This window comes from Phyllopteryx taeniolatus, chromosome 1 (genome assembly GCF_024500385.1).
Source record: "Phyllopteryx taeniolatus isolate TA_2022b chromosome 1, UOR_Ptae_1.2, whole genome shotgun sequence".
Lineage (NCBI taxonomy): Eukaryota > Metazoa > Chordata > Actinopteri > Syngnathiformes > Syngnathidae > Phyllopteryx > Phyllopteryx taeniolatus.
The window spans coordinates 3,993,069-4,011,398 of NC_084502.1; the positions used below are offsets into that span (position 1 = coordinate 3,993,069).

At 41.4% G+C, this 18,330-nt stretch overlaps 1 protein-coding gene across 2 annotated transcripts in view; it reads left to right on the top strand.

Annotated features, from left to right (window-relative positions):
* The first annotated feature begins 1,496 nt into the window (after window positions 1-1,496).
* The window catches only part of zbtb46 (zinc finger and BTB domain containing 46), a 103,957-nt gene continuing 87,123 nt past the window's right edge, over window positions 1,497-18,330 (top strand). The window contains exon 1 of one of the 2 annotated variants that reach the window (XM_061757093.1): window positions 1,497-1,635. In XM_061757093.1, the coding sequence (XP_061613077.1) occupies window positions 1,632-1,635 (4 nt within the window). In that variant the 5' untranslated portion in view covers window positions 1,497-1,631. The remainder of the gene's footprint in view (window positions 1,636-18,330) is intronic. The other variant, XM_061757351.1, reaches the window with a different exon arrangement.

Below are 18,330 nucleotides of genomic sequence, written 5' to 3' on the forward strand. Positions count from 1 at the left end.
GGGGAAAAAATCTAATAACTGTTAAGTCGACTTAAAAAATAGGTTGAGGCAAAATTTGTGCCTCGAAGTGCCACCAGAACCATGTTTTAGCCACCGTCCATGTAGCACACGGACATTTATTGTAGATGCACACAGGGTTGGGCCAGTGATAATATTGCAAAAAACTACAGAGGACCGTCTGTAAGTGATTTTTACGACACTGTTAGGTGTTTAATGTAAATATAACGTGATATATGAGTGAGCTGAATGGTAATTTACGTTTTTTGACAAAAAATTTTAGTCACTAGCGGGCTAATGCTAATCGCGATTGCTAACTTTAGCGGCTAATTTTGTCATCTCAAATTCTGTACACCGAATTTATACCATTCACTCAGTACCAACATATGTATTTTAAGAATAGAATAGGATAAATATGATAGGAAGAATCATGTGAGTGGAAAAGGAAAATAGTGTGGGGGGGAGGGAACTCCTTACGAGACATTGTCTTAAGACATTTTTCCAAGGACATTAAAAAGCCTAACCAACTAAACCTAACTGTGTAGCCCTACTAATGCCATAGGAATTTAAAAGTTTCCTTTTCTTGAGGAAAAAAATCCTTAATGTCACAATTAACACATTTGTAATATTTGGGTGGGAGGCGGGGTACACCCTGAACCGGTCACCAGCCAATCGCACTCACAATCACACCTATGGGCAATTTACAGTCTCCAATTGACATATCACGCATGTCTTTGGGACGTGGGAGGAAACCGGAGTGCCCGGAGAAAACTGCATGTTTATCCTTAAAAATATAAATTTTATTTACAGCATGTGTTTTGATGTACCAATGAAATAATCTTCACGCAAGGTTTAATCTACAATTTTTTGCCTCTATCATCCATTTAAAAAAAAAAAAAAAGAGAGACCCTATAAACAGGAAGGATGTTGTGGTTGTCCTCTTCTCGTGGAAAGTAACCTTGATATCTTCCATCACTTTCCATAACGACCACTGACAGCTGTCAAGATGTCAGCTGGGGTAAAGTATGATTGACGCACGTCTGTTGAGCCTGATGGACAATTACAAACCAGGAGCCTGTCAGACACATATTGACCTACAAGAGGCGTGTATTGGGAAGAGGAGTGTGTGTGTTGTGTGTGAAGGACAATCAAAAGACGTGAGCGGAGCTAAGAATATCAGCAGGCTTGTTTGCTTGCTTTTCTGCAGCTGTCAGAAGATGTGAGCGTGGACATGATCAAAATGTGATGTGCATTTTTTATTTTTTTTTTGTAAATTCTGTTAGACTCCCTCAATGAAAATGAATAACATTGCTCACCCGAAATGCATTGAAACTTCAGTGCATTCTCTTGACATCAGTTCCTTGAATGACAGTGTCAGTGGAAAATTTAGCACTAGCAATGAAACCAACAGGAAGGCGTTCAATGTGTGCATGTGTGTGTGTATAGAAGTACATCCCCATTGGTAGTGCAGCGTAAGATGAGTTCACGCCTTGATGCAGGAGTGGCCGATGTGTGTGTTCCTTTTCAATCAGTTCAGTTCTTATTCTTAATTTTGTTCTCAGATTTGTCCCGCTGCTTTCCTGGTCTTCTGAGCATATCCACGACCGTCATGAAGATGTTCTTCCACGTGGCTAATGAGTGAGTAAACTGTGACTCGGAATAGTTAAAATACTCATGTTATTTATTTTATTTTGATTGGACTGACTGACACTTTTGATTTAACAATGGGCAAAATGTAGTAGTTGCCAGACCTTTCTGCCAGTCATTTTACAATACCATTTAGAATAGGGAATGATTTAACAGAAAAAGAAAGGAAAATAAAAGTACAGTTTGATCTGTGACCATTCACAGTTTTGGATTCAACCAGTGGTTGTCAAATTTTTAACACCAAGTACCACCTCAGAAAAAAAAATCGTACACTATTTACCATAACCCTTTAAAAAGCAAGCCGTAATGTAGCAATTTTTCCAAAATAAATAAAATGTACTGCATTTAAAAACAATATATAATTGCTTAGCATATCTTTACCTACATTGATGGATTGTTTTTAGCATGTTTAAAATTAAAGGTGACGAATGTCGAAGTGGCCTTTGCAAAAAAACGTTCAGTGTTCAAGTGTCAAAAACAAGACAGAGATTTTATTCCTAAAGAGAATAGTTAATATAATTGTAAGCCACTGTAACATTGTGCAGTTTGAGCATTCTGACAGAGCTTGAAAATAGGAAAATAAAAACATTACAATGTATAGCACATAAAAGTTAAATAAAAATGATACCTAAATAAATATACACAAAAAGTTATTACCTCCTCGCCTGAGAATTTAAATAATGGCAGTGAGCTCTTCTTTAAATTGGAGCATCCAGGGAAGATGCATTTTCAGTGTTGTAGCTAGCTAGTCAACTGCGTGGTATAGTGGTAGATATGGGCCAAGTAATAATAACAAACGGATAACCACTTATGCGAACCAAGGCGCTCAATTTTTATATAGTGGTGGAGGGGGGGTGGAATCATGCCGGACGCCCAAGTGCGTCACTGCGTGCCGTTTTAGCCACGCCCCCCCAACATTGTGAAAAACAGCTGAACACTATATCTCCCAAATTCAGTACTACAAGTTTGCAGTCTTTCCACATGTTTTCAGCCATTATATATGCGTTTAAGAACAAATCTCTAAATTCACTTTACGGGGTCTTTTCAGAGTAAATGCAAATGTATTGAAGTAAAAATTAAAACAACTAAATTGTACTTGCAGTGATTCTTTCGTGTACCACTAGAAGTAGCCTACTTACCACTCGTGGTAGCACACGTAGAGAATAACTGTTCTAAACTACTTGACAAATGTCTTAAGTATTATACATACGCTGTAAATGCACTGAGCTGTAATAACCACTAATGAATACACGTGCAGAATGTGGTTTGGAATTGTCTTGCTGAAATAAGCAGGGGCGCCCATGAAAAACACGATGCTTGGATGGCAGCATATGTTTCTCCAAAACCTGTATGTACCTTTCAGCATTAATGGTGCCTTCACAGATGTGTAAGTTACACATGCCATTGGCACTAACACAGCCCCATACCATCACAGATGCTGGCTTTTGAACTTTGCGTCCATAACAGTCCGGATGGTTCTTTTCCTCTTTGGCCTGAAGGACACGACGCCCACAATTTCCAAAAACAATTTGAAATGTGGACTCATCGGACCACAGAACACTTTTCCACTTTGCATCAGTCCGTCTTAGATGAGCTCGGGCCCAGAGAAGCTGGGTGTTGTTTATAAATGGCTTTTGCTTTGCATAGTAGAGTTTCAAGTTGCACTTATGGATGTACCGCCGAACTGTATTTACTGACATTGGTTTTCTGAAGTGTTCCCGAGCCCATGTGGTGATATCCTTTACACATTGATGTCGGTTTTTGATGCAGGGCCGCCTGAGGGATCGAAGGTCACGGGCATTCAATGTTGGTTTTCGGCCTTGCCGCTTACATGCAGTGATTTCTTCAGATTCTCTGAACCTTTTGATGATATTATGGACCGTAGATGATGAAATTCCAAAATTCCTTGCAATTGTACGTTGAGGAACATTGTCCTTAAACTGTTCGACTATTTTCTCACGCACTTGTTCACAAAGAGGTGAACCTTGCCCCATCTTTGCTTGTGAATGACTGAGCAATTCAGGGAAGCTCCTTTTCTACCCAATCATGGCACCCACCTGTTCCCAATTAGCCTGTTCACCTGTGGGATGTTCCAAACAGGTGTTTGATGAGCATTCCTCAACTTTCTCAGTCTTTTTTGCCACCTGTCCCAGCTTTTTTGGAACGTGTTGCAGCCATAAAATTCTAAGTTCATGATTATTTGCTAAAAACAATTAAGTTTATCAGTTTGAACATTAAATATTTTGTCTTTGTAGTGTATTCAATTAAATATAGGTTGAACATGATTTGCAAATCATTGTATTCTGTTTTTATTTATGTTTAACACAACGTCCCAACTTCATTGGAATTGGTGTTGTATATAGTATGCGAAATGGGTCCAAAGTGGGATTTTTCTTCCCCCACGGGGCCTCACATGCATTCAACATTCTACTTGGTGACCCCACAAAGTGCTGTGAGAGGGCCACAGCTGACCGAGTCGTTCTTTCTTGGACTGACTGGCCTGCGAATGGTTTTGTCTCAGGCTCAATCTCAGGTTTGTCAGCCCATCAAATAGCAACTCACCTCGACGGCAACGTGTGCGCCCCAAAAAGCTTGTCTGGGTTGTGATGAAACATTTTCCAGTGGTGCCATCGTTTCTGTGTTTAAGCAGTTTTAAAGTATCTGTCCTTTACTTGAGTATTTATTTTTCTGATGAATTCTTACTTCTACTCCCTACATTTTAAAACGGATATACTGCATCTTTCTACAACTTACTTAAAATAAACACGACGTAGGGAACATTAATGATGACGGCAACAGATTCAGAGCAGCAATTCACGCTAAAATATAAATATGCTTCGGAGGTTCTATATTACACCTCTCGTTCCGTATAGCACCATTGCACACCACTGGGATTCTTTATATCTTCATTACTGGTTCTTTAGAAATGTGATAGTTCTTTAAAGCGCCATGAAATTCTTTAGAGGTTAGATAGGTTCATAGAATTAGTAAGATAGAGTTTGTTATTCGAGAACCATTTGGTTCTCATGTGGTGTGACAGTATATAGAACCATTGCATAATGGTTGGTTCTACATAAAACCACAAATACTGGGTGCTACTGTAAATAGTACCCAAAAGCCGTTCCCCTATGCGCACAAGCCAAAGAACTTGGGAAACTGGGTATTGTGGAGAAAAAGGTGTATTTTTTTCAGTTGCTGTCATGTATATAATTGACAGAAAAAAATATATTTCTTTTATAGTTTACATTTACATTTTACAGTCTGTATTTTTGTACGCTGTAGTTAAGAGGGGTTGGATCAGTAGCCTACATTTCCAATATTTCTTTTCACAAGTACAGTATCTATACTTTTACTTAAGTGCATACTGTGAGTACTTTTACCACCTCTGCATATTTCACCATGCATCAGTGTATGTATCATTCATGTGACTTCAGGTTGAACATTGCTCACAAGAACACACAAAAAAAAAGAATGTTAGACAGTAACATGTTAACCAGGAGGAGGCGCAATGCACACACGAACCAGTAAACGTGGACAACTGTTGCCACTGGGCTCCTCCGTTCTGGTTTTGAATTTGAATTTGTACCAATGTTTTTAGCGGTTTACATTGCTCCATATAATCTTATTATTTTAAAACATTTGAATATACAAATACCTTCATATTTTATTGTATGGGTGTAGCTGTCCTCGGAAATGTCTTAATGTGTAACCATTGTACAAATACTTCTCACAATTGTTTAAAAAAAAAAATGTTCAGGATGAAAACCGAATTTAGCAGGGGAAATATTTTATTTATCCTGCATGAAAAGTTGAAGTCAAAATGATGTAAACTGAAAGTGTGTCATTTATTCTTGTTCCTAAAAGTGTTACATAGCAATTTACTCATCTTCCAGACTGCTGTTTTTTTTTGTTTTTTTTTTGTCATGTTTGTCTCAACATAAAATCAGTAGATTTTCCAAATTGAATAGTCACTATTCGTTTTGAATAGTGAATAGAGCACTCTTACATAGTATTCACACGCTGGCCAAAGATGCAAAAGTCATTTAAAGTTATTTTTTTTAACTTGGGGTTAATAATTCAGAAAATTCATTGGAACAATTTTTTATTTTCTTAGCTTTCTTTTTAAATATTGACAAAACGTTCCATGTCCAAAATTAGGCGCACGCTTTCGCAATATGAACATAACACTTTTCAAAAATTGATTAGAATTATGTTAGAAGACTGATTCTCAAAATATTTTACAAGTATCAGTAGTGGTACATGGGCTCCCTCTTGTGGTACGCAAAATGATCACTGAAATAAATGTTCAAATTGTGCATAATTTTGCAGTGACTTAAACATTTTTTTTTAATCCAGTAAATTTTTTAAGTACATTTCAGTTGTATTTATCTTTTAAGTAAGATACTGTTTATTTGCTGTTTGTTTATTTTGGTAATTTATACCTTATGTTTTAAGTAATCATTATTTCAATTTTTTTCTTTTTTTATATATTTAAGTACAGTGTTACTGTTATTGTTAACTGTGTTAGTGTGAACAATGCATAAAGTTACAATGACTTAAGCATTTTTTTTAATCCTGTAAAACACATTTGTTAAGTACAGTTCAGTTGTATTTCACTTTTAAATTAAAAATAGAGTGATATGTAATCTTTTACAAATGTTTGTTTTATAACATGTATTTAGGTACAACTTATGTTTAACTTGTGCTTTAAAGAATTCTTATTTCAGTGCATTTTTTTTTTAATTTTCCAATTTTTTAGTACAAGTGTAAATTGGGTTAATGTTAACTGTGTTTGATATGTAAGTGCCTTAAAATATTGTTACTAATACTTTTAAGGTGTAAAGCCTCAGCCTCATTTTTGATGAGCACTACCTACTACGCTACTGTATTTTAATGTTGGTCATGATGGTGGTAGTATTTTTGAAGGTGGCACTTGGTGTAAATGTAATGTTAGAAGTTACCAGGATCCTTTAGAATAGTACACACAATTGTGTTTCATCAATGACCCATTTTCAAATTGCTTCTCAATGTGTAACTTTCATTTTTGGCACTTTCTAATGTCATTTCCAGCTGAATTCATTACGGCAGCTACCCATTCACCAAATAGAAACTCACTTCCACAAGTCTTAAAATGTGGCTTTACTGCGCTTCAGCTTTTACTTACTTGAGGCAAGCGACCATGCATACGCTGGCGTGTGCGCGTGTGTCGGGGGGTTGAAAAGGTGTGGCGGGAGCTATGAGCTGAGGTCACTTTTGTTCCATCCCCGATGGAGGCGAGGAACAGTGTGGGGGTGGTTCACTTCCCCTTTCCCCTACCCTGCTACTTCCTGTGAGCACCACAACCGTTGACCACACCCGTCTCTCTCCTGGCCTTCAACCCCATGTTGTCTCGCACACACACTCGCCCCATTTTGTTGTGCAGTATATGATCATATTTCAGTATAATGTGTGAAAGTATTTCACCAGTCTGTGTGAGAGTTTTAGTAGTGTGAATGAGATAGTTTCAGCAGTATATGTGAGAGAGGAAATCCTGAATTATGTCCCCGATGCCCCTCATACATTACAGCCGTCACACATCAGCCTCCCTCTTATCCTCTTTCCGCCTTGACAACCATCTTGGTGCACAACAGGTCAGCTAATTATTGAGACAAATTAACCGTCGTAGGTGTGTGTGTGTGTGTGTGTTTGTGTGCATTTGTGTGTGCAGGCATGTCACTGTTCACAAGTTCATCCTGGCGCCGCGTTCTCAGCAAGGACAGGCCCTCCGCAGATCTCGGTCTGTGCTTAGCAACAGCCGAGTCACCGCACGGTGATGGAGGTGAGCGCAGTCTGTGGCATTGCCCTTTGGGAAAAAGACATCGGGGGAGTCAGTTGTCACAAAAAGTTGCAATCTTTACTAGAACAAATATGTACAGTGGTGCCTTGAGACACACATTTTATTTGTTCCATGCTCGTATCTAAAATCATCTTTCCCCATTGAAATGAATGGAAATGCAATTAATCTGTTCCAGCCCCCCCACCAAAAAAAACCCAACCCCATGATAATTTTTTTTCACAAGAAAAATTGCACTCAACAGTATTGTACTGTATAAAAACACACAGTAATAACATTTGCTCTCCACAGCACCTGCAGAAAACACGAGCACAAAACACACAACTGTGTATTGTCATTCAACCAATGTGAGTTCATGACTGGCTTGTGAAGTGTGCTGCCGTCATCTAGCTGTGGGAGTCTGAAGCGAACTCGCATCGCAAATTTTTGCTTCTATCTCAAGACAAAACAAAACAAAGCAAAAATTGGCTACAAGCAACAGTTCGTGTCTTGAAAAACCCGTAAGTCAAGGTACTCGTGTCTCAAGGAACCAGTGTATTTTGTTGCGATTAAAAGTCATTTAATTCATTGTTAGTAAGTACATTTTTTTCCAAGATAAAGTCGTAACAACATAATATTAAAGTTTGTTTTATTGGTATGCCGGTCCCCTTACTCTATGTATGTACTTTTTAAATTAATACAAGACAGTCATGTATTACTTGTTATTTTGTTGACCCCCAAGCTGCAGTAGTTTAAGGACCACTGATTAAGGACTGAGATGGACACGCACACTTCACTGTGCCATATACTGTATAGGGGGAGGGTTATAAACACCCCAGCCACAACATTAGGTACACATGAAAAAAGAAATCTGCCTTTTAAAAGACAATAATACTTAACGCGGTTGGCAGAACGTCCTACCCCTCTGGTTGCCTGATTGTCCAGATGTACCTAATAAAGTGTCTGCCGTGTAGGTGAAGACTGTACTGGTCGTGCTTGTGGGTTGGGGAGGTGGATGGAGCCGTGTTCCCGTAGGGGGAGAGGAGCAGAAGGGAGGGGTGCATGGAGTGAGCGAATGTGGGGGAGTGAGCCAGTGTGGGGGCAGCGAGGCCATCTGGACTGTGAAGAGGCTGAAGAAAAGCAGCGTGTGTGTGCATGTATGCGAGTGCGCGCGCGTGCGCGTGTTCATGAGGTTGTGAGCAGAATGAGGGAGTGCGGATGCCAAGGAAAGGCACACATAGCTTTACCTCAGCCATCTTGCGTGGGTCATCATCACTATTGCAGTGCCTTTGTTGTCCTCATCAGATTTACTGAATCATTATTATGAAAATGTAGCAGAATAATGAAACTCCAGTGTTTTATTATAAGTGACCAAACGTTTGCACACATGCCAGTATGTAAGTGTCTCAAAATGTGTTTCCTTCATTTTATACCGTGTTTTTTTTGTTGTTTTTTTTGTTTTTCCAATTGACATGCAATTTTAGTATGTCCCACACACTGCTCTGCTAACTAGCGTGTGAAGTAAGTAACTATGTTTTACATAGTTTTAGTGTCCACAAAAAATATTTGATAAAATAAGTCATTTTGAACATGTATTTTCTCTTTTCATGATCATATTGATCTGAAATTGCTGTCCACCCTGTCATTAGGTGGTAACTGTCCCTTTAAGAAACTGCTTTCTGTGACATTATGATAATCATTTTGTCTTTCCTCAATGGAGAGACTGTGAAAAGTATCAGAATAAATATTTACAATTGTTTCGTAATGTTCATTTGTATTATGTGTGTAGTTGGGTGTTGTCAAGCTGAACATGTCCTCTCAGCCATTGTGAAATCAACTGATATAAAAACTTTCAGAAATTTGAATTATATTTGTTAAGCAGCACACTGTCAGATTGCTAACTGAATAAGGGTCCCCATGTGCTCATAAAATGCTAACGTTAGCCAAAAATGTCCACCCTGTCAGCAAGCTCATGTTTTGCTGTTTGTGTGTAGATTGGCTGCTTTCAATTTATTTAAAAAAAAAAAAAAAAGAAGAAGAAGTGTGGGCGTCTGACCAATATGCATCCCTTACAGCACAACATCTACTAAATACTGTATAATAAATGTGAAGCTCAATGGACCATCTCAATTTTTTAGTGCGAAATGAGGACGTCTCAAAGGCACCTTATGGTGATATTGACTGACATGTGTTTGGGTACGGTTGCTCATGCTGTACATGCAATAGTAAAAAAAGGTTTGAGTACTGGTTTCATAGTTTGGGTTACGCGATGCCTTTCATTGAACAGTCAAACACACAAATACAAAATGAGAACGCATGCAAAGAGCTACAGGAAGCCAAAATTCACATCCTGACGCTCACATGAAGACGAACTGTTCATGTTCCAGACGTCACTCACAACGCTATTCAACTTAAAGTCCCTGTAAATTGAAATCATTGTTTTATTTCTAAATACATTACCCATAATTTAGATAGTTGGCAAAAACGTGAAAAGACTGACCAATATGTAATACTGAATCGTCGAGCTATACAGGAAGTCCTCAATTTCCGAACGAGTTCTGTTCCTACGCTGGCTTTATTGTTGCCGCCCCCCAGCTCTACTGTGCAACGAGAGAAGGGAGTTAACCCCGAGGAGGACAACCTCGGTCCTGGAGAAGGCGTCTCCCCTGCGTCTCCCGACCACGGTCAGGTGACCGTAGCAGGAAAGGTTAACACTTCGTATAAAGAAACTGAAATACATTAAAATAAAAAAAATAAGATGCTGTACTTACCATTACTGCTGAGTGTGTGAAAAAAGGAGGGCGAAAAAGGCAAAGATACTCCCGGCGCACAAACACAGACAAGCACTATGCACTAGCTAAGCAAAAACACTATGGTACTGGGGACAAAATGGCGGACGAGGCACGGGCATCGTAAAGTCGAAACGTCGTAGGTCGAGTACGTCGTAACTCGAGGACTTCCTGCAGTGCTAAACTGTTTTTTCAGATTATTATTATTATATATATTTTTTTTAGGAAAGGACAATTTACACGTGTAGTTAAAACAATCTTGCCTGTGAATATTCTCATTCAACCTGGTCATTCCATTTCTGCTCACATGAGAGGCGAAACGTCTTCTAAGACAAGCAGAACAGTGCATTTGAAATCAATTCAATGACCTGAGAATTTAACACAATTAAACAACTTTGCCTTAGGAATAGCATAATGCTAACACATAATGGAAAATGCCATAGCTCGGTTAATGAATAGCGTCAATAGTTGGGGTGTTATAACTCTTTAAGCAATGTGAAAACCACCACTGCTGACCAAAGAGAACATAAACTTACTTTTGGGAAAAAAGAAACATCAGTTTCAGTTTGTGATCTCAAGCTGAGGCACTTTTGGGTTCTGCAGCAGGACAATGATCCAAAACACACCAGCAAGACAACTTCTGAATGGCTTAAAAAAAATAAAAAAATAAAAAGTTTTGAAGTGGCCTAGCCAAAATCCGGATTTGAATTTGATTGAAATGCTGTGGCATGACCTTAAAAGGCCATTTATGCTTGAAAAGCCTCAATTTTTGCTGAATTAAATTGATTGTGCAAGGAAGAGTGGGCCTAAGTATCTCCACAGAGATATGAAACGCTCATTGCAGGTTATAGAAAATGCTAGATTTCAATTGTTGTTGCTGAGGGTGGCCCAACCAGTTAGTAGGTTTAGGAGGCATTTACTTTATCACACAGGACCAGGTAGATTTGAATAGTTATTTTTTTCCTTAATAAATAAATTCACCATTATACAAAATTAAATTTATTGTTTACTTGGGTCAATCTCCTGATATTTACTTTTGTTTGATGGTCTCAAAGTGGGCAAACTATTCCCCAAAAAAAAAAAAAAAGCATTTGAGAAGGGGGCAAACTCTTTCTTTTTTTTTTTTTTTTACACTGTATGTACTATCAGCCAAAACTGTCCTTGGACGGTCAGTTGAACCCGCGACCCCACCCTCCCCTAACCCTTCTGACCCTGTTCATCATATTGCCTCCCATCCCCCGTTTGTTGTTGGTCAAATCAATAACCCCTGAAGACAAGGTCCCCTCTGACATCCCCTGCCCCACGCTCGCCGCACTCAACCTAGCCGAGAGGTCACCGTGTCTCGCAAGTGTGCGACGTCATTCCCCGCTTGCCGCTCCATCCCTCTGCCTTCTGCATCAATGCTCTCCATGCCTCCGACCCACTTTTCCCTTCCTCTCCCGTCTCGGTTTTTGTCCATTCAACAGCCGGCGTGAACCGTGAAGCAGCTCCCGGATGGCGTATTGATCGGGGTTTCTATTCACCTTCACTCCCATTCTCTCGCCTCCTCGCGCTCCCCAGCGTGCTGTAATGCTCCAACCTCTTTGATTGCTGTGTTTGTGTCTGTCTGTCTGCTGCTTTCACAAATGTCTCCATTTACTGTAAGCTCCACCATTTGTCTCGCTGTCTAGCAGACACACACACATACACACAATCTTGGAAAAAAATCTCATTTCCCACAGATGTATTACAACTGTAGTCTCACTTGCAGATCTCATTTAACACATTTGTCAGGTCGGCAAGTCTTTGTCATGGTGCGTGTTTGTGTGTGTGTGTGTGTGTGTGTGTGCATACAATCCACATCTTTATGTGGGGTTTGTGTCACACTTGGTTTCCCCGAGGCCATCAGTGTTAAATCGTCATTTTGAAGAAAACACATGCAACTGAAGCATCTATGTGTTTTGCGTTTTCATACATTTACATCCAGGCTGTTGACACGTACACAAACAAAACGCATAGCTGAAGGGAGGGGAGACACGTATAGAAAAAAACAAAACAAACATTTCTAAACCAAATTAGAGGAACTGGCGAGGCGAGCAGGAGGGGGTGGGGGCAACAAAACCAGTGACCTGTGGATGGGGGGGGGGGGGGGGGGGGGGGGGGTTGAGAAACAACCCAACACGCAACAAAAACAAAGACACTAATTAAGTCAAAACACTACAAGTGGCTTACAGGGAGAAAGAGAGAGCGCACGATGCCAAACGTGCGTGTTATAATCTTTGTCAGAACATCTCTGACCTCTGACCTTTTTATTGTGTGTGTTTGTATCTGTGTGGGTTATTTGTGATCACGACTAAGGCCTAACTTGTGTCCACCCCCACCACGCACCTCCCCCATGCTAACCTTGTGTCCTCATCTGGCTCGAAGAAGTCCCGAGGTTGTGAACCTTTGTCATTAAACTTACTGATGTCACATTTACGGCCCACCATCCATTTTTAGCGAGCCTCAACATGTACTTTAAATAACTTTTGAGACAGCCAGAAATGAGAGACAGCCCAAACAATTACTACCAATCATAAATCCATTTTATATAGTTTTGCTAGGTATCAAGGACGCAAAGAACGCCCGGCTTGGCGCAGACCCGTCTGCCACATGCAGTGAGCATTACGCTTGCACGAACATCAGAATCTGAACGACATTTAAACCCCCGTTGCAGATGCACCGTCTATGAAAATACAGCCCTAAAGTGTTTATCTGACGTGACAGACGGATATTTACATTGTGTGTGTAGGTAGTCGAATTACATAAACTACAAAACAAGTATATTACTCTCAATTAAACTGTGCAATTTCTGGAGAAATTGCATGTGAATGCTAAAATGCTGAATGAAATCATGTGGAATGGTATTGAATCATGTTGAATGATTTAGAATAATGTTAAATTATATAAAATGATCTGGAATAATGTGGAACGATATTTATAGATATGGAATGAAGTGAATTGAGCTGAACAGTTTGAAATTAGAATGGTTTAAATCTGTCAAGAAATGTGTAAGCAGGAGGGAATAATGTAGAATGTGTCCTAATGTAGGACAAATGTGGGTATTTTATAATGGTAAAGTGTAAAATATGGGTGAAAACCGGAATTTGTCTCAAGTGGGAATTGGGGGAATGTGGAAAATATTTTGTCGTTGGAATGGTTTGAATCCGTCATGAAATGTTGAATTAGGAAGATATAAGCTAAAATTTGTCTATGTGGGAAAAATGAGGGTATTTGAATGTGAAAAATATGGAATTTGCGTAATGTGGGAATGTGGGTAATGTGGAAAATAATTTGCTGTTGAAACGGTTTGAATCAATCAAGAAATGTGGAAGAAGGGGGGGAAAATGTTGAATTTGACTTAATGTGGGGAAAATGTGGGTATTTTGAAGAGAGAAAATGTGGAATGTGGGTGAAAATTGGAATTTGTGTAATGTGGGAATTGGGTGAATGTGGAAATGTTTTGTAGTTGGAATGGTTTGAGTCGGTCAAGAAATTTGGAAGTCGGAGGGAAAATGTAGAATATGTATTAATGTGGGGTAAATGTGGGTATTTCAAAGTGGGAAAATGTGAAATGAGGGTGAGCACGGGAATTTGTGTAATGTGGGAATTGGGGGAATGTGGACAATATTTTGTAGTTTCGGTCAAGAAATGTTGATGGAGAAAGGAGTCATGTAGAATTTGTCTAAATGTGGGAAACAAATTTGAAAAATGTGGAATTTGCGGAATGTAGGAAATATTTTGTCATTGGAAAGGTTTGAATTGGTCAAGAAAAGTTGAAGCAGGAGGGAATAAAGTAGAATATGGTGGATTGTGGGAAAATGTGGGTATTTTAACGTGTGAAAATGTGAAATATGAGTGAAAAATGTGCCATGTGGGTAATGTGGGTATGTGGGGAATGTATGAATGTGTTTGGAAGAAATTCTGAATGAGATCAATGTTTTAAATGTGGCATGGGAATCATGTGGAACCATTTTGTTCAATGTCTCAGGAGAAATGAATGGGAAATTTATGGGTGTAAAATGTGGACTTGTGGGAGATGTGGGTAATATTTCAATGGGGAAAAACCGCGTGAATTTTTGGAATATGTTGAAGTTGGAATGGCGTAAATCGGATGAAAAATGTGGAAGTAGTTAATGCTTTCAGCGTTCACACAACTACCACTAACAACCTCACTGTACTTACCCATAAGGAGCTCAAATTCTGCTCTGGTCACCGCCGGCCTCTGTCACCTCAGTGAGAAAACCATACGCATGCCTGACAGCTCGATCAAATCTCCATACATCGCCCTCGCCGGTGTGAAGCATCCCACGCCGTCTGAGGTGACCTCTCCTTCTCAAAGTGTGTACAAATGTGGGTAATGTAGTGCAAGTGGGGTGGCAGGAAAGAATTGCCACCATATTACCATCCCGTTGATCGGGCCTGTTTCTGTGAAATGAACACTTGTCGTCGCGCTCTAGTGGAAGACAGGACACAACATCCATCCATTTTCTATGACACTTATCTTCACTGTGATCACATGGGAGGGATCACAGAAGGACAAGAGTCCTGTTTATGAATTGAAGCGCCACAGCTTCACAGCTCCGGAGATGTGGTTCTCCTCAGGACCTGTCCCAGTCGGTCCGTTCAGAATCCTCCACGGCAACAGCCTCCAAGCGAGGGGCTGGAGACGCGGCAGTAAAACAGGCCAAAATCCTGATGTGTGTGAGGGGGTGAGGTAGGGCAAGAGACAAGTTGCATACGGAGTGCAGTTGACTCAAATGCAAGAGTGGAAAAATAGGTTTTGAGTCAACATTGAAATAATTCTACGGAGGTAGGTGCTCAAGAGTACTGCAGCCCGAATAGAGAATGCCCTAGAACGTTCTGACTTCTTTTTAGATCTTGGCGTCACCACACTCACAATTTAGTCTTCAATGAACAAATAATGCATGCTTTGGGGAAGTAGGAGGAAGCCATAATGCCCAAAGAAAACCTACACAATTATGCACACTCAGTGCTTGAACACTGGAGCTGAGATTTAAACCCCAAACATCAGAACTGTCAGGCAGACGTGCTAACCACTCAACCACCGTGCCGCACTAAACAATATTCCCCACAGAAAATAAGGCTTTGCTCTGTGGAAAGACTGTCAAACTGAGAAGCTTACACATTTCAACCTGCTACCAGCGTGACCCCCACCCCCTGTCTTCCACCAACTCTCTCCCATTCTCCCTCTCTCATCCTTTTATTGGAATCCTGCTCCTTTTCCTTCCCCCCGCATCCCCCGGCCTTCGATTGCCTCATCTGGCTTTCTTGTTGGTTGCGAGTAAGCAGCTTAAACACCTACAGGGTGTGACATCAGGACCCCACGCGCCTCCAAATGTAGACAGTGCGGGCGGCGCGGAAAAAAAGGAGAGCGTTTCATCCATCTATTCTCTCTAGCCCGCTTTGCCTGGCACGGTGTGGTTAAGGCAAAGCCGAGGCTGTCCCCTCACATTAGCCCGGCCTGAGCCTGACACGTCGTCACAACCCCCAGATCCGCTTCATAGCCTCCAAACGCCCTCCCCGTCCTCTTTCCCTTGCGCTCTCTTCCGCTCAGCTCTGCCATGGGCACCGGCCCCCAATCTCCGAGGTGATTATGACAAAAACCAACGACCCCCGAGAGACGGGGCCAGCAGAGATAAGCGAGGAATAAGCGGAGGGTTTAAGGAGGAAGCGAGGATAACGAAGGAGAGGAAGGGAGTGGAGATGGATGATGGGAAAGATAGATAGATAGATAGATAGATAGATAGATAGATAGATAGATAGATAGATAGATAGATAGATAGATAGATAGATAGATAGATAGATAGATAGATAGATAGATAGATAGATAGATAGATACTGGTAATTTGCTGTGTTGCTTAAGGGTTCGTGACCTCACGTGGTCAGCTGGGTCAAATCAAACAGCGGCCCTAAAAGGTCATTAAAGGGACAGGGGAGGTTTGCTGGGGTGGAAGGATGGCGTTAACCCTTTCCCCTTGCCTGCCTGCCTGCAGAAAGGAGAGAGGATATGTAGCGGAGGAGCAGACATGGGAGGTCATATTATTGTAGCGTAGCAACCCAGGTTGGAGTGTGGGCTGAGGCGAGCAACAATATGTAATATTGCTGAGAGGTTAGACAGCTTAGAGGAACCTTTCAAGATGGATGTGGAAAGAGAGGCGCACTTTCTGCACACATGAAGGGGAGGGAAGCCAACAGAGGGGGTGGGGGTGAAGGCAGCGGTGGAAAGAAAATAGCCAATCCTCCCATCATCCTCCGACACCCTCCCTCCCCTCTCCTCTACCTCCGCCGATCTCTCTTTCTTTCCCTCCATTCTCCCTGCGCTCAGAGCATCATTAAAACAAGTGGAGTTGCGTTCGGAGCGTGGGGCTACACTGAGACGGTGACCTCCGCAACGAGAAGACGTTCTCGCTTCGGGGAGGAGAAGGTCGTTTTGTGCGCCTCTCTCTTTCTTTTAGTTTGCTCCTACCATCTTCAGTGGAGTAAATGAGATTGGGAGGGGGTTGGAAAGTGGAGAACGGGATCAAGAGGGTAGACATGCAAAAAAGAGAGCAGAGGTGAGTTTGATGTGGGATTCACAGAACTAATAAACACCAAACAGGGAAAAGGCTGCATTGCCTTTAACAACCTGAAGACCAGATCCGGAGTGGTTTTCATATCGTTTATCGTCACGCTCAAAAGAGAACTTGCATGAGCGGTCAGCGGTCTTTCCATCAGCAGCCTCGGAGTCCAGCAGGTGAAACGAGGACAGCCCCCCCACCCTTTCCCCGCTGCATGTCGCTGTCACACAGAAGCAGAATGTGTGGGCAGCAAGTAAATACATTCCCCCTTAGCCTCCGTATGATTACAAACATCCGCTAAATCCAATAACCTCCATTCACTCGGCTTCTCCTGATGTCACTCTAAGTTTGACTCTCTCTTTCAGCACTCCTTTTTTGTAACGCCACCTGCTTTCTTGCCTTCTTCACTTCCTCACGATCCATAACGGCCTCCGAATCAGACGTTTTGCTTTTTTGCTTTCTCTCCGAGGGACGACTCGTCGCTCTCCCGCTGCTGATTTTAGTGTCACTAAGCTGCACCTTCACACATAATGTCGCCTTCCACCTTGTGCCAAATATTCCTTTGTGACGCCTACCCTCCCGCCCCCCCGCCTGCACCTGGAAGAGATAGTGTTCTTTCAGCCGCAGGCTCCGCTTTCAGTACAGCCCAGGCTGGGATGGCACAGGCCGCACACAGCTGTTCCCCGCAGTAAATTGATAAGTATTCAATGCGCCTTCCTGTGTTCCTGTGTGGCGTTTACTGCATGCCCTCTCTGTGGTTTCATGGGTCCTCGGTTCGGTGACTCTTTGCCACACACCAAGCGTTTAAGCGCTAAACATCTACCTAAACGCTGCAACCAAACTGCGACCCTGTAGCCTATTGGGTTTAGAGGCTCCCCATACAATAAACTGCACTGTTATTTTTGATTGAACCACGAAAACATGGCGCGATTGTCAAAGAAGAAGGCAATAGCCACAAATACGAGGATTTCATGTATTTTGGTGACAGAGGCTTTGCAAATCTAGCCAGGTTTCACCAAATTATAAATATAGTTGTAAAACAGTATATACAGAAGGGTGGCAAGATGGCCAACTGGTTAGCACATCTGATTCACAATACAGAACTCGTAGGTTCAAATCTGGGCTCTAACCTTCCTGTGTGTAGTTTGCATGTTCTCCCCGTGCCTCCATATGTTTTTTTTCCCAGGTGGTCCGGTTTCCTCACACATTCCAAAAACATGCCTGGTAGGTAAATTGAAGACTCAAAAATGTCTGGCTGTATGAATGTTAGTGTGAATGGAACTATTTTTGTGAGTTTTCCCACGATTCAAAATGCGTATCGCCGGCACACAGCGTCACGCAGGACCCACAGGACCCGTGTAAATCCCGAAAAAATGTCAGCCTGGAGCCTGTATGCACACAAACCTCTTTTAGCCCTACCCCCACACTCCTGAGTGGATCGCTGCGATAAGTGTCCACGGGACAGAAATACATGTGTAAGTGTCCC